The 16811-nt window shown below is 46.4% G+C and overlaps 1 protein-coding gene across 2 annotated transcripts; it reads right to left on the reverse strand.

Moving 5' to 3' along the window:
* Positions 1-7477: 7477 nt before the first annotated feature.
* On the reverse strand, positions 7478-15755 carry LOC148686083 (uncharacterized). Of its 2 annotated transcripts, none has more exons than XM_088668938.1 (3): positions 15627-15755; positions 11830-11956; positions 7478-10140 (listed from the first exon to the last, which is right to left on the reverse strand). In XM_088668938.1, the coding sequence occupies exons 2-3, from the start codon at positions 11861-11863 to the stop codon at positions 8714-8716; spliced, it is 1461 nt and encodes a 486-aa protein (XP_088525064.1). In that variant the 5' UTR covers positions 11864-11956; positions 15627-15755; the 3' UTR covers positions 7478-8713. The 2 variants fall into 2 exon arrangements, with proteins under 2 accessions (XP_088525064.1, XP_088525063.1); XM_088668937.1 differs by lacking the exon at positions 15627-15755 and adding an exon at positions 15045-15166.
* Positions 15756-16811: the final 1056 nt, after the last annotated feature.

The following is a 16811-nucleotide window of genomic DNA, read 5'->3' on the forward strand; positions in this document are numbered from 1 at the left end:
CTTGCCCATTTTCCAAGGTCACATAATAGGACACAGGTCCACTAGCCCGGGTGATCACACCGGCCACCCACCGCGGACCTCGTGAATAGTTCCTCACCCAGACCAGATCTTCAGGGGCGAGATACCTTGTTGTGTCAGTCTCAGCCTGGGGGGGTTGCTCTTGAATTACGGTTTGGCATTTTATCTGGGTGGACATAATCCAGCACCGTTACCAGTCTTCTACCTAAGAGCAGCTCGGCTGGCGACTTGCCCGTTGCAGTACACGGCGTCGCATGCTGCAAAAATAACATTCGCGCAATGCGAGCCGACCAGTTACCCTCCATTAAGCGCGCAATGGATTCTTTGGCTGTTCTTACCATGCGCTCAGCCTGCCCATTGGAGGATGGGTGAAAGGGCGCGGATGTGACCCCTCTTATGAAGTTATCAGCCAAGAATGCCCTGAATTCTTGGGATACAAAAGCTGCCCCATTATCTGATACAATGGTCTCAGGTAACCCGTGGGTTGCAAACAGCTGCCTCAACACCTTGATTACGGCAGCTGATGCCATGCTAGGGACCATCGCCACTTCTAACCATTTGGAATATGCATCAACGATAACCAAAAAGACCTTCCCTTGGAATGGCCCAGCAAAATCTATGTGCAGCCGGCTCCAGGGAGTCCTGGACTGCTCCCACCAGTGGACTGGTGCTCTGGCCACTTCTGGCCGCACCTCTTGGCATGCCTTGCATGTTCGTACCCATTGTTCTATGTTCTGGTCCATTCCAGGCCACCACACATAACATCGGGCTAGCGACTTCATCCTGACCATTCCCGGGTGTCCCATGTGAAGCGTCTCAAGAACCCTGTTTCCCAGTGGTGCTGGGATGATCACCCTATCTCCCCATAGGAGACAACCCTTATGCATGGACAATTCGTGCTGCCTTGTCACATAAGGCCTGAATTTTTCTTCATGCGGACCACCTGGCCACCCCCTCCCCACCCAAGTGAGCACACGGGAGAGAACAGCATCTTTCCTCGTTTTCTCAGCTATATCAGTAGCTGTTACAGGAGCCCCCGGAAGTGTTTCTAGCATCATAATGTGCTCCGCCGGAGCAGGATCCTCATTGCTCCCGCCAGGAAGGGGCAATCGACTCAGCGCATCAGCGTGGCACAACTGTTTCCCCGGCACATGGGTCAAGGTGTACTGGAACCCATTCAGGAATATTGACCAACGCAACATTCTGGGGGAGAGAATTTGTGGCGTTTGTTTGTTTGGGTTGAACAACCCTAACAGTGGTTTGTGGTCCGTTTCAATGGAGAAATGGCAACCGTACAAATAATCATAGAACCTTTTAATTCCTGACACAATTGCTAGTGCCTCTTTATCAATTTGAGCATAGTTGCGCTCTGTGGGTGACAACGTACGGGAATAGAAAGAGATGGACTTTTCCGACCCATCCGGTTCCCTATGACTCAGCACAGCCCCCAGGCCATATTGAGAGGCATCACATGCCAGGACCAGCGGCTTCGACTCATCATAATGAGCAAGGACGCTCCTGCTACTTAGCATTTCTCGCAAGGAGTCAAAAGCCTTCTGCTGCTCCCGCCCCCATCGCCACACATTCTTTTTCTGCAAAAGTCTATGTAATGGTTCAGCTACAGAAGCTTTCTGGGGTAAGAACGAATGATAAAAGTTAATAAGTCCCAGGAATGACTGCAACTCCGTCTTGTTCTGTGGTCGTGGTGCCTCAATGATGGCCTTAATCTTAGCATCTGTGGGGTGGATGCCTGATGCATCAATTTTAAACCCCAAGAAATCCACAGTTGGTACCCCAAAACTGCATTTTTCTTTTTTCAGTTGCAACCCCACCTCCTTGAACTTGAGCAACACTGCACGGACACGCGCAACCAGTTCCTGTGGGTCTTTTCCAGCAATCAAAACATCATCAAAAAATGGCAAGACCCCCGGCAGACCTCTTAACAGGCATTCCATGAGCCCTTGAAAAATCCCTGGGGCCACACAAACTCCGAACTGTAATCTGTTAACTCTGAACGCCCCTTTATGTGTGACAATAGTCTGTGCTTCCGCTGATTGTGGGGTTACTGGCAGCTGTTGGTAAGCTTGTGCCAGGTCAATTTTGGCGAACACCTTGCCTCCAGCCAGTTTAGCCAACAGATGTGATACGACTGGAATGGGGTATGAGTTTCCCCTGAGTGCCTTATTGATAGTACATTTGTAATCTGCACATATCCTGACTTCCCCATTTGCTTTAAGGGGCGTGACGATTGGAGTCTCCCACTTAGCAGAGTCCACGGGTGAGAGAACTCCCTGCTTGACCAATTTATCCAGCTCTGCCTCGATCTTGGGTTGCAGTGCAAATGGCACTCGCCTTGGTTTGAGTCGGATTGGGGCCACCCCGGGGTCCAACTCGAAGTCAACTGGGGGCCCTTTATAACAACCCAGTTTTCCATTAAAGAGACCAGCAAATTCCTTGCATAATGCCTCGCTCATCTCAGGGCAGGTTTGGATTGAATTAAGCCCTGAGATACTCAGTCCCAGGGCAGGAAACCAGTCAGTGCCCAGGAGACTGGGGCGACTGCCCTTCGCAATCACCAGTTTGAGTACAGCCTGTTTGTCCCGGAACTGTACTCTCACGGCACACATTCCCATAACATGGATGCGGCCTGCTGAGTACGACTGCAAGGTTGCTGGGAAGGGCTCCAGAGGGGGCAACTTACCCCTGGGGAAGAATGTCTTCGCGGTCTGGTCCGACACAATGGTGAATGCAGATCCGGAGTCCACCTCCATGTCGCACTGCTGACCCTCAATCTTCACCTTGACGTGTGCCTTGCCTTGCGCTGGAAACTGCACGGCCCTCCCATTGATCTCTGTTACGTAGTGGCAGTCCTTTAGAAAACGACTTGCTGTGGGCGGTCTGCGATGCTCCAGTCTAGGTGCTCCTGTCGCTTCCGACGCCGATCTACAGACCCTGGCGATGTGACCCGTCTTTCCGCATGTCCGGCACATAGCATCCCTGAAACGACAACTTTTCCGCCCATGGTTTCCGCCACAACCTGGGCAACTGCCTCGGTGATCTTTGTGCACTGTGCAGGCCTGACGCACCAACTCGACCCCACGGACTGGGCTCTGGCTCGGAGTAGCCTCTAGCTTGTCCATGGCATGCACAACTTCTATCTGTGGCTTAGTGGCCTTGCGACTGGCATCAAGCTCCTCTCTTTCATAATTCTCCGTGGCGGTGGCCTCCTTCAAGGCTGAAGCAAGGGTCTTCTGGCTTTCTTGCTGCTCAGACCACCAATAAACCGATCCAGGAGAGTCTCTTCCAGATTTTGGAAGCCGCAGTGCTGAGCGAGCTTCTGGAGTTCAGCCAGAAATGCGGCTACAGACTCCCCAGCATGCTGCTGCCTCTTATGGAACTCCATCCGCCGGGCCATCTTGGTCTCAGTAGGCGCCAAGTGGCTTGTTAGGCAGGCAAGAATATCTTGGAGAGATGTCTCACTCAGCTTCGCTGGAGCAAGTAATGCCTTGGCTAGCTTGAAGGTCTCGGGCCCACAGTAGCTCAGGAATGTGGCCCTTCTTTTGCTGGCATCGGTGATCCCTTGAGCCACTGCAAAGAACTCGAAGCGTTCAACGTAGTCTTCCCACGTGTGGGGCTCTGATGGCTGGAAGGGCTCCAATACCCTTGGACTCTCCATTGTCCTAGCGGGCAGGGTCGTCTTCTCAGCTGGCCAGTGAGTCTTGTTCTACGCTGCAATCCGGACTCTGAGGCAGGGCTGTGTTTAACTGCTCCTCAGCATTCCGGATCCCACCTTCGTCGCCAGTTGTTGTGACGTGGGGTTTGTGATTTCAGCTCTCTTGACATAACATGCTGGAGACAGTTCTCTAGTAACAGCTCTTTATTAAAGTGAACAAGACTGACTGTGAGGGCAGGAAGGCTACATTTATAGGGACAGGGAACTAGCTAGAAAGGGATACATTTTGGAGGGAACAATATCAGGCAATCACAGTGCTGCCTTTTGGAGGGAACCAATAAGACAGAGGATCCAAATACAGCAGCTTAAATGAACCAATAGTAGCTGTACCCTCTGGAACCAAAAGGCAGTTACTTTATCCTAATGCAAATACAGACAATAATAATACAGATATAAAATCCTTTGACTCAATACACAACATATTCAAAGGGCCTCTGCTGCACAATTCCAAATGTCACAATTCACTGATCAATATATCTATGGACTGGCTCCCTGGGGAAACTTCAGAGATTCATTTAGACAGGTGAGCTCAGCTTCCCAGCAGCCCCTCTGCCTGAGTGATAATCCCTGGCATCCTGATATCTGAGTGCCAGACAGGCAGCCGTTCCAGAAAGAACCCAGATGAAGGCAAAAGGCTGTGATTAACTTGGCTGGGAAACAGGGAAATGTAAATATCTCTTTTGTTACACTTGAGGAGTGTTTGGTGGAGGGCAAGGGGAGGCATGGGGCAGGATCCAGGGTGCTCAGAATACTGCCACCAGACCTCCCCTTTCATGATGAAACCATGATGTCTTAGTGATGTAGTTTGGGGGGGGGTGTAACATGGGGATTAAAAAGGTAAAGATAAAGGGACCCCTGACCATTAGGTCCCGTTGTGACCGACTCTGGGGTTGCGGTGCTCATCTTGTGTTATTGGCCGAGGACAGCTTCCAGGTCATGTGGCCAGCATGACAAACCCGCTTCTAGTTCCAGCTTTATCTACTTGCACTTTAAGGTGCTTTCGAACTGCTAGGTGGGCAGGAGCTGGAGCCAAACAACGGGAGCTCACCCCATCATGGGGATTCGAACCGCTGACCTTCTGATCGGCAAGCCCTAGGCTCTGTGGTTTAACCCACAGTGCCACCTGCGTCCCAACATGGGGATTAGCAGTTAATTTGTACGGGGCTTCCATCTTGTTTCACCTTGGAGCAGGTGGGAGACCTGTCACAACAGTCTTCAATAAAGACCAAGCCTACTGACTACTGTTTTGCTCTGGTATTCCTCGATGGTGTCCTTGATTTTTGTCCAAGGGAGCCCTCAGATTTCTATGTTTACAAGCTAAAGCATCCATGGCAGATGGCCGTCCGAACTCTGCTTAGAAACCTCCAAGGAAGGAGAGTCCACCCCCTCCCAAGTGAGACCTTTCCCCTGCCAAACTGCTCTTAGATGCCCCTCAAGGCAGCGGGTCCTGAGTTCTAGCACTGCTGAAACCATTGCACTGGCTACCAAGGAGGAAGCAAGCGAAGTTCAAAAGAAATAACTCCTATTCTCATCATAAATGAGTGATACTTTCCTATGCATGCCTTTTATTCTAATATACAAAAGTATATCAATTCCCCTTCCAGAAATGCTTAATTGCTAATTCAATGGACTGAAAATGGATGGTTGCTGTTATTATGTTTAGGGAAGCTTTTAATAATCATTAGCCTAGGGAGCCACATTCTGGTTGAAGGAGGCCAGGATTAGCCCCCAAGGCCTGCGGTGTCCCTCCCCTTTAGTAGGACTTGGAATCCAGGAGAAAACTCTTGGAATAGCCTTGCCAGGTGCTCAGGGACGGACTCACCTGCCCCCATGTCTTTCTCTTTGCAGATGTGCTGTGGTTGCACATCCCTCCCCAGGAGTGAGTATTGGAGAGAACCAGAGCAGGGACTCAGACCTGCCCTCCTTGCCCCCCACTCTGCCCTCTCGGATGTGGAGATGCCCTCCCTTCCCGAGGGACTGACCGCCTGACTTTTGCCTTTCAGCTGCTGGAGGAAGATCAGCTGTTCCTGCTGGAGGTGATTCAGAACTGCCAGGCTGCTCAGCTCAGGGGCTCCAAGCAGGAGACAGCCAAAGCCATCCTGGGGAGTGATGGGTGGAGTGGGGGACCCCCCTGGGGAAGTAGGATAAGTGGATTGTTACATTCTCAATTTCTTATTTTGATTCTGATTGCATTTATTACTTTTATTTGATTGATTGATTTATATTTTAACAGTTTATTTATTTATTTTGCACAGAGCCCTCCTTCCCCCTCACAGCTGTTGCTTTTGGTTGATTTTCTTGATTTCAGCCCGCTGAGATTCTTGACACGGGAGAGCTTTCATGGTTTATTATATATTTGTTTGTTTTTATTTGATTTGTTTTTGTTTTTAATATTTTTGTTCTTTATTTTAATATTTTTATTTTATTCTTCTTTAGTTTAACATTTTTTTATTTTACCTTTTTATTTTGTGCACATTTGTGCCTATTTTGTATATATTTTGTACTGTATATATTTCTTTTATACATAGAGTACTTAGGGTTAGGTGTAGGGGCTGAGGTTAGGGTGGGGGTCAGAGTTAGGCATGGATGGGCATTTTAGATACCGGTAGTTAGTGTTGAAGTTGGTTGTAGTGTTGTAAAGTTCATTAGTGGGTCGTAAATCCTTAGACCCACGCAGCCAATCTTCAATGGCTGCCCAGTACGCTCCCCAGCTCGCTCTGCAAAGCTTCTTCTTGTTCAGACCCAGTAGAGTTCCAGCGCAGCTGGAACGATGACAGTCTGTGTCTTCAATAAAACAGACTCAACTCCGTTGCTTCTAATCTAAGGTTAAGGGGCCCCTGACCATCAGGTCCAGTCGTGTCCGACTCTGGGGTTGCGGCGCTCATCACGCTCTATAGGCCGAGGGAGCCGGCGTTTGTCCGCAGACAGCTTCCGGGTCATGTGGCCAGCATGACAAAGCTGCTTCTGGCGAACCAGAGCAGCGCACGGAAACGCCATTTACCTTCCCGCCGGAGCGGTCCCTATTTATCTACTTGCACTTGACGTGCTTTCGAACTGCTAGGTGGGCAGGAGCTGGGACCGAGCAACAGGAGCTCACCCTATTGCAGGGATTCGAACCGCCGACCTTCTGATCAGCAAGCCCTAGACTCTGTGGTTTAACCCACAGTGCCACCTGGCACTAATTCAACTTTATTACAGAAGCATAAAAGAAAAAGAAAAACCAATAGAAGTTAACTGCATGTTTGCAGCTCTTATGTCTAGCACTCTCTCCTACACAAATCTCTCCAGCAGCAAGTCATACTCGGATACAAAACCAAAAATGAACTACAAAGGAAATGCATGTATCACTTGTGGGCAGACACCCAGGGAATCAGAACGCCTGTTTTAACTCTGTGATCACCAGAATCTCAACAGTTAGCTAATGTTATAAAAGATTCCATGACCAGAGAGGGGATTCCGAGATGAATTTATGAACCCTGCTTGGTATGCCTATTGCCTTTAAACATTTTCTTTCGAACTGAATGCTCCTTCCACATGTTGGTAACTGGAGTTCAAACTTTGTATCAATTTCCTGCCTCTTTTTATTTGTTTTATGCTTTTGTATTTGTTGCTAAGCTTTGTATCACTATGCATCAAAACTGTAAAATTGACTTTGTACCACCCGCAACTGTCAAAATACTTCCCAGCACCACCTACTGAGTCTACAAATGGACACACACACAAAGATAACTTCAGATAGTTTTATTTCAATAAAGGAAAATGCAGGACAAGGCATCACAACCGCACTGATGAATCCTGTCTCCTTATCAGACAGCCCCTAGAACTTCCCAAGACTGACTCTGAGGCTTCCCCGACTCTGAGGCTCTTTCCTCCCGCAGGACCTCCGAGGATACGCCATCTGTGACAATGGAGAAGAGCGGAAACTAGCGCCAACAGCATTTCTCCCAGCTCAGAGTAAGTATCTTGCCTTCCTGTATTCATTTCTTTGGTTGCTTCCATCCTCCCAATAGCACATCCCTGAGTGACTTTGAACGCAGATGATTCGGTGTGTGTTCCTGGGTGCCAGAATGAGGCCAGAGGCTTTTCCTGCCCCCTTTCCCTGCTGCTGCCCTTCCACCTCTGCCCAGGAGGCTGCAGGGCTCAGGGTGGTCCTCTGGGACAAGGGATTGGCTCCAAGGTGGGTGCAGCCATCCAAGGTGGCTTTCGTGGTGTCATCTGACCCAGATTTTCCTTTCCTCTGCAGAATGTAATAGCTTGGCCAGAGTTGGCCTACCTGAGGCCCGATCAAGGAGAAGGTAAGCCCCACACCTTGGAGACAGGAAACTCCCTTGTCCCTTCTTTGCCCAAGACTCACCTCCCAGGTTTTCTTGCTGGGAGTCCTGCAGGACCTGCTCCCTGCCTGGCAGGCCTTTCCCACCTGGCCAACTTCAAAATCCGTGCCAAGGCAGCTAGCTCTGGGGTGCTCAGGACCAATGGGGATGGATAATGGGAATTGTAGTCCGGGAGCTGCCGAGGACCCAAATATGGGAAACCCTGCTTTAAAGGAACTTTTGCTTTTGGCCCGCATAGATGGGACCTGCCCACCCTTGTATTTTCTTGTCCTCATGACCTTTGTGCATTTATCTATCTATCTATCTATCTATCTATCTATCTATTTTATTTATTTAATTCTTTAAGAGGGCAAATTGAAAGCGAAATCGTATGGCAAACAGCGGAAAAATAAAAGGTTGTGTTTGAAAACAACAACAACACAAAAACCTGGGGGTGGCCTCCTCCAATATTTCATGGGGGACCAAAGACCCCTACACCTTTAAGAGTCAGTGCCGATTCCCCACACCCACAGGTCTCAGGATGGTTACATATAAAAACACAACATAATAACACAAAACACCACATTTTTAAAGGGCATTAGATGTCAATCAGCCAAAGGCCTGGTAACAAAGGTGCAGATTTGCCTGGCTCCTATAGCTGTATAATGGTTTTTCTGACATTTGTATGGATTCTTTTATGGGATGTGAGACTGTTGCTGTGACTGAAGCTCTTTCCACATTCCACGCACTGATAGGGTTTCTCTCCTGTATGAATTCTTTGATGGGAAGTGAGAGAGGAGCTCTGACTGAAGCTCTTTCCACATTCCACACACTGATAGGGTTTCTCCCCTGTATGAATTCTCTGATGGGAAGTGAGTTTGGACCTCTCAATGAAGCTCTTTCCACATTCCACACACTGATAGGGTTTCTCCCCTGTATGAATTCTCTGATGGGAAGTGAGTTTGGACCTCTCAATGAAGCTCTTTCCACATTCCATGCACTGATAGGGTTTCTCCTCTGCATGAATTCTTTGATGGGAAGCGAGTTTGGACCTCTCAGTGAAGCTCTTTCCACATTCCACACACTGATAGGGTTTCTCACCTGTATGAATTCTTTGATGGGAAGTGAGATCGCAGCTCCTCCTGAAGCTCTTTCCACATCCCACACACTGATAGGGTTTCTCCTCTGCATGGATTCTTTGATGGGAAGTGAGATAGGAACTCTGACTGAAGCTCTTTCCACATTCCATGCACTGATAGGGTTTCTCCCCTGTATGAATTCTTTGATGGGAAGTGAGATGGGAGCTCCGACTGAAGCTCTTTCCACATTCCAAGCACTGATAGGGTTTCTCCCCTGTATGAATTCTTTGATGGGAAGTGAGATTGCGGCTGTCGCTGAAGCTCTTTCCACATTCCACACACTGATAGGGTTTCTCCCCTGTATGAATTCTTTGATGGGAAGTGAGTTTGGACCTCTCAGTGAAGCTCTTTCCACATTCCACACACTGATAGGGTTTCTCCCCTGTATGAATTCTTTGATGGGAAGTGAGTTTGGACCTCTCAGTGAAGCTCTTTCCACATTCCACACACTGATAGGGTTTCTCACCTGTATGAATACTTTGATGGGAAGTGAGATAGTGGCTGTGACGGAAGCTCTTTCCACATTCCACACACTGATAGGGTTTCTCCCCTGTATGAATTCTTTGATGGGAAGTGAGATCGCAGCTCCTCCTGAAGCTCTTTCCACATTCCACACACTGATAGGGTTTCTCCCCTGTATGAATTCTCTGATGGGAATTGAGATCGGTTCTCCATCTGAAGCTCTTTCCACATTCCACACACTGATAGGGTTTCTCCCCTGTATGGATTCTTTGATGGGAAGTGAGATGGGAGCTCTGATTGAAGCTCTTTCCACATTCCATGCACTGATAGAGTTTCTTTCCAATAAAATTTTGTTGATGGGAAGTGGAATGGGAGCTCTGACTGCAGCTTTCTCCACAAACCAAATCTTTACATGGCTTCACCACTATGGGGATTTTTTCATGGTCACCTTTGTTCTCGATTTCCGATTCATCACAATCTGCAATGGAGACAAAAAGGGATTAGAGCCTCAGGAACAAATGGAATAGAAGTGAAGGGAGTTGGGTTTGTGTTCATTAGCTGTGTTATTTTTCATTAAACAACATGTTTATTATTAGATTCTGATGAGTTGTTGAATGTTGATTTGTTTCATATTCAGTAGTCGTCAAAATTGTGGAAGACTTATCATAAAATTATATATTAATGGAAAGATAATTAGATCAAGAATGAAATTCAACAAAGTTTGTTCAATTACCCGTATTCTACCAAATGTTATAGCCAAATAACCAGAAAAAGGAAGCGCAACTTGCTTAGGTTGACTTTTGTCAGTGTGTTATGTGATTGCTATCAAGTTGGTTGGGTTTTTTTTGTTCTTTCATTTAGTGAGGTTGTAAAACATAATAAAATTATAGAAATGGCACAAAGAGTTGACTTGCCACCCAGAAATGATGTAAAATAGTACTATTAGGTGAACAACACCACAGTTATGAAGAAATTAGAAGAGAGATTGGGGAAAACTTAACCAAAGCTGGCATTTCTATATTTTGAAGAGGTCTATGGGGACTCAGTCACTACAAAATCAGACTTCCAAGAAAAGGTGCACAAGGACAAGTGACGATCGAAGAATGGAGAGACTGTCCCTACATGACAGAAGAAAATCATCTGGGTGTACACAAGATGACATGGCGCAAAGTAATGTGAAGATGAGTGCAAGGATTGGTCTAAATGTTAGAATTGAAAGGAAAAAGCCATTGTTATCTCTCAAGCAAAGGTTGAAAAGATTAAACCCATGTTAACAGGACAGCGGAACAATGGGACAGTGTTATTTAGAGCGATGAGACCCAAATCTCCTTGCTTGGTAGTGATGGCATGCAATACGCGAGGAGAAGAATCGGATAAGATTTACATCCTACTTGCATTACACCGACCGTGAAACACCCAAAGAGTGTGATGATCTGGGGTTGTATGGCAGCAAAAGGTGTGGGCAGAATTTGTGTCATTAATGGGAATGTAAATGCCCCAAAATACATGAAACAACACAGCAATAAAGTGCAATTAACAGAGGCAATAATTCAGTATTGGTTTCACATTATTACAGCTGCAGAACTAAAAACTTGGTTCACTTCACGGGAAGGCGTTGTAAGGCCGTAATGAAAGCTAAAGGTTACCAATGGTTACCAAAGCTTTCACGTTTTTTCTTTATGACTGCTGTTCTAATAAATACTCCTTCCTTCCTTCCTTCCTCCTCCTCCTCCTCCTCCTCCCCCCCCCCTGCTACTACTACCTGAGATTCAATAAGCCTAGCTCTTCTCTGGGATGGATTTTGTTTGGCCCAGTCATGGCATCCCCTCCATCTCCAATGTCGGTCGTCTCTTTGGTCAACCCAAGACTGACAGGAGCAAAAACAGAAAACCTGAAGTTACACGTCTTTCCTAATAATTCTGAAGCTGACATTTAAGGTGGCCTGGGCAGTTCAGAGCAGCCCAATCGTGGCAGAAAAAGGAACAATTTGAGGAAGATTGTTTAAATAAAAAACTGTAATTTACTGTTTAGGGGGGGTGTTAGGTTCCCAGGTGTTATAGTGTTATGGTGTCCACTGTAGAGTTCTGAGGAAATATATGAGGTTCATCACATAGAGGTATTTTGTTGAATTTTCAGGCAGATATGGCGATCCCACAGGGAGCCTTACCAAGAGAGGCCACGATCCCATGATTCTCCTCCATGACGTCCTTATGCAGAGCTCTTTGGTCAGGATCCAGCAACGCCCACTCCTCGTCCGTGAAACGTACAGCGACGTCTTCAAAGCACACTGGACCCTAAAAGAAAAAGGGAAATGTCTGAGACCCTACCTGCCTGCAGACTGTCTCACCAGAGTGGTGCATGCTCTAGTTATCTCTCGCTTGGACTACTGCAATGCGCTCTACCTGGGGCTACCTTTGAAGGTGACCCGGAAACTACAACTAACCCAGAATGCGGCAGCTAGATTGGTGACTGGGAGCGGCCGCTGAGACCACATAACACCGGTCCTAAAAGACCTACATTGGCTCCCAGTACGTTCCCGAGCACAATTCAAAGTGTTGGTGTTGACCTTTAAAGCCCTAAACGGCCTCGGTCCAGTATACCTGAAGGACCGCCCCCATCGTTCTGCCCGGACACTGAGATCCAGCGCCGAGGGCCTTCTGGCGGTAGGACGTGTCATTTAAGGAAGATTTTTTTTTTAATTTGCTCAATGAGGGGTTCTAAAAATATGTTATTGCACATGAGGAATCCAAATCTGCAATTATTTTTATGATTGGTTGATGTTTAGCTTGGTTAATTGAGATCTGTTTGAAATACACTTTAAAAAAAGCCGAAAACTCGCATTTTGAAGCGAAGTTAAAGTTTTTAATCATTTTATAAAAGTGAAAATATAAAGAAATTTTGTTTCCAGCTGTAACAACATATCATTACTTTATCATATAACGTCCTATTATAGTAAAAAAGGAAAAAGAATAATAAATTAACAACTTCAAGGGCTGGTGTACATGATCATGTATCTGCAGAGGGCCCACATCTGAGTAGGAGAGCCACTGGCAGAAGCCCCCTGGACCATGCTCTTCAAAAGAAGTGTACACTGTTAAAATTTGATTCCTGTAGAATCTAAAGGCCTGCTCTTGATCCTCACAAAGATGGTGTCAGACTTAGAGAAACCATATTCCATGCAGGTCAAGACTTCTGTTCATTTAATGGTTCTGAAGCAGGAGAATATATAGTATTTCCATCCTTCCATCACTGTGATAGAAGGGTTACCATAATGCTTATTATCCATGCTACTATTGAAGGAACTAAAATCTTGTCTTTCTTAAAATGTGGCAATCCTTATCTTAAGATTGGGTGCCTGCCCAACAGCCTTAATTCTACACTATCAGAATGCTGTTTTTGCACCCCCAATTTATCCAATAAGAAAAGACCGTCACTCGACTGAACTTTGGTAGCTCTACTTTACAGTGTATTTTTAAAACCTCCAAGTAGTTTATCCAGTCCTCTGCATAGACTTCATTATCATGTTTATCATCATAGCTATTCTTCAAAGAAAACATGCTTTTCTCGTTCATGGGAATAAAATTTTGTTTGCAAAGGGTGGGAGTGAGCAACAAAAGGACACAATTCTCTGCTGAATATAGTGTGTGTGTATGTATGTGTGTATATATATATATATATATATATATATATATATATATATATATATAGTATAGTATAATAAAATAATGTTGGTGGGTGAGGATCCCAGCTCCTTTGATGACCACACAATTGTTCTGGTACCAGAGATGCTCTGTAACATATTCAAGCAAGACCCCAGCCCCCAGTCTCCAATGCAACACAGAAGACAATTGCTAGGGCTGGTTAGATGTCCTCATGTCACCCCATTCTGTCTATCTCGGATAGATGAGAAATCTACTTGTCAGAGCATTTCGGCTTTGAAACCCCAACGACCTCAGTGGGTGGACTGGTGGTAGAAAGCAAAAAAGATATCACATACAGTGGTACCTCTACTTACGAATTTAATGCGTTCCGAACACACGTTTGTAAGTCGAAAAAATTTGTCGAATCCCATAGGAATGCATTGGGAGAAAAAAATCGTAAGTAGAAGCAACCCTATCTAAAAATTCGTAAGTAGAAAAAATCTAAACCGCATCCAAGATGGTGGACGGAGCTCCATTCGTAAGTAGAAACGTTCGTAAGTAGAGTTATTCATAAGTAGAGGTACCACTGTACTGTTGTATAATATTAATATTAATATAATTATTAATATTAATAGTACAGACAACTACAATACATATATAAGAGAACTACAATACAGTGGTACCCCACAAGACGAATGCCTCATGCAACGAAAAACTCTCAAGATGAAAGCGTTTTGCGTTGCGCGAGGTGACTCGCAATACAAAGTTGCCTATGACCGCGCTTCGCAAGACAAATAGGAATGCATTAACTAAATGGGTAGACCGGGTAAACCGGGAAAATTTTAAACCATGCTTTACAAGACGAGTTTTTTGCTATATGAAGCGACTTGCAGAACAAATTAATTTCATCTTGCTAGGTACCACTGTATCTTGTCATCAATTTTAGGCACTTATCAACATCTGTTTTCATCAAAATGGGGGAATAACCTATATGTTTATAAATGACAGAAAAATTTCAAAAATGTTAAAAAGTAGGAACTTTTCACATAGAGATTTACCAAGCAAGACCTCAATATTTACAAGGAACCAAAATAGATTTCAAATTACCTCATCATACCACAACTTTTTAACACCCCTCAAATCAGGATTTTTAAAGATGAAAAATTCAACACGCCCTATTCTGGCGGTTCCCTCACTGCGAGAAGCCAAGTTGCAGGGAACTAGGCAAAGGGCCTTCTCGGTGGTGGCACCCGCCCTGTGGAACGCCCTCCCATCAGATGTCAAAGAGAAAAACAGCTACCAGATTTTTAGAAGACCTCTCAAGGCAGCCCTGTTTAGGGAGGCTTTTAATGTTTAATAGATTATTTTTATTTCATTTTTATGTTGGAAGCCGCCCAGAGTGGCTGGGGAAATAAATAATGTACTGTTGTTGTTGTTGTTGTTGTTGTTGTTGTTGTTATTACTACCGCCCACAGGCAAGCCATAGCTTTCTGACGTCATGCCCTCGGTCTCACCTTTGGCTTTCTGAGTAGTCTCCCGTGCCCTTTCTGTGACCTTTGCCTTCTCTGGGAGAGGCATGGCTCACTTGGTGGAGCAAGTCTCGCAAATATCAGAGGAAACCTAAGTGTCAGCTCACGATGTAAAAGTGCTAAAGGTCAGACTGTTCCTAAACGTGTGCATATTGTGCTAATTAAAGGAGCCTCTGCCAAGCTAGCAATCAGCTTGGTTATGCACAGCTCACCTGCAATAACTTCTCGCTTGCCTTCTTTACTTCATCTGGTGCCCAACGTGGGGCTAATTTTACACACTTCACTCGGCAAGAGCTACGGATCCCGGTGAATATACGAAGGAAGGAACATAAGTATGGGGAGTTCCCTTTCTGCCCAGCAATTGCACAATCGTACAGATCTCCATTATTTGCTTGTACAAACACGGCATCCTTGATATTGCAAGGCACTTAACGCTCTCTTGCAAGCAATCGATGCACATTGTCCCTGGTAATCCAGAATGCGGCAGCTAGACTGGTGACTGGGAGTGGCCGCCGAGACAGGAATGCTTTGATGGTGTTTCCTGCTTGTCAGGGGATTGGACTGATGGCCCTTGTGGTCTCTTCCAACTCTACGATTCTATGATTCTAAGACTTGTGTCGAGCTACTAACCACAGCAAAATCTGCAACAACTCTATTAGCAAACTCCTGAGCATATCTGGTGGGCGTCTCGCCCTTTGTAGCTCCTTCTGAGTTGCGCACCTGACGCACCTCCTCCACTGTATCAGTGGAATTCTCCTTAGTGCACCTACTGTTTATAACAGCAACAGACTTACTATGTAAGTCTCCAGCAATGGGGTTGCCTAGGAGAGCTGGACCATGAAGAAGACTGATCACCAAAGCGAGTGACTTTTAAGGCAGACGATGCGGTGTGTGTTCCTGGGTGCCAAGATGAGGCCAGAGGCTTTTCCTGCCCCCTTTCCCTGCTGCTGCCCTTCCACCTCTGCCCAGGAGGCTGCAGGGCTCAGGGTGGTCCTCTGGGACAAGGGATTGGGTCCAAGGTGGGTGCAGCCATCCAAGGTGGGTTTTCGTAGTGTCATCTGACCCAGATTTTTCTTTCCTCTGCAGAATGTAATAGCTCAGCAGGAGTTGGGCCTACCTGAGGCCCAATCAAAGAGAAGGTAAGCCCCACACCTTGGAGACAGGGAACTCCCTTGTCCCTTCTTTGCCCAGGACTCACCTCCCAGGTTTTCTTGCTGGGAGTCCTGCAGGACCTGCTCCCTGCCTGGCAGGCCTTTCCCACCTGGCCTGGGAGGGCATAACCCAGACTGACTCCAGCTACAAGAAGCGGAGGGGGCTGAACAGACTCTGGAGTTGGGGTCTTGTTGAGGGGTGCTTGCTAGCAGGGGTGCTTCCCGCTTCCTTTGCCCTCCATGGTCTCCCTGCCTGAGCTGACAGAGCTGGTCTCACAGGCGGAGTTCAGGACTCCTTGACTGCTGGTGCTGGCCGACTTCAAAATCTGTGCCATAGCAGCTGGCTCTGGGGTGCTCAGGACCAATGGGGAGGGATGATGGGAACTGTACGGTAGTCCAGTGGAGCTGCCGAGGACCCAAATTTGGGAAAACCTGCTTTAAAGCAACTTTTGCTTTTGGCCTGCAAAGATGGGACCTGCCCACGTTTGTATTTTCTTGTATTTTGTTGTCCTCATGACCTTTGTGCATTTATTCATTTATTTTATTCCTTAAGAGGGCAAATTGAAAGGGAAATTGTATGGCAAGCAGCGGAAAAATAAAACGTTGCGTTTGAAAACAAAACAACACAAAAACCTGGGGGTGGCCTCCTCCAATATTTCATAGGGGACCAAAGACCCCTACGCCTTTAAGAGTCAGTGCCGATTCCTCAAACCCACAGGTCTCAGGATGGTTACATATAAAAAAACACCACATAAAAACACAAAACACCACATTTTTAAAGGGCATTAGATGTCAATCAGCCAAAGGCCTGGTTAAAAAGGTGCAGAT

This window comes from Zootoca vivipara, chromosome 4, assembly GCF_965207765.1.
Source record: "Zootoca vivipara chromosome 4, rZooViv2.hap1.1, whole genome shotgun sequence".
In the NCBI taxonomy this organism is placed as follows: domain Eukaryota; kingdom Metazoa; phylum Chordata; class Lepidosauria; order Squamata; family Lacertidae; genus Zootoca; species Zootoca vivipara.

Bases quoted from the DNA above. Each gene is read 5' to 3' on its own strand.
- LOC148686083 (XM_088668938.1), bottom strand. From the start codon at position 11,863: ATGGAGGAGAATCATGGGATCGTGGCCTCTCTTG. The intron at 10,141-11,829 runs GTAAGGCTCCCT...TCTCCATTGCAG, and splicing joins TGGGATCGTGGCCTCTCTTG to ATTGTGATGAATCGGAAATC.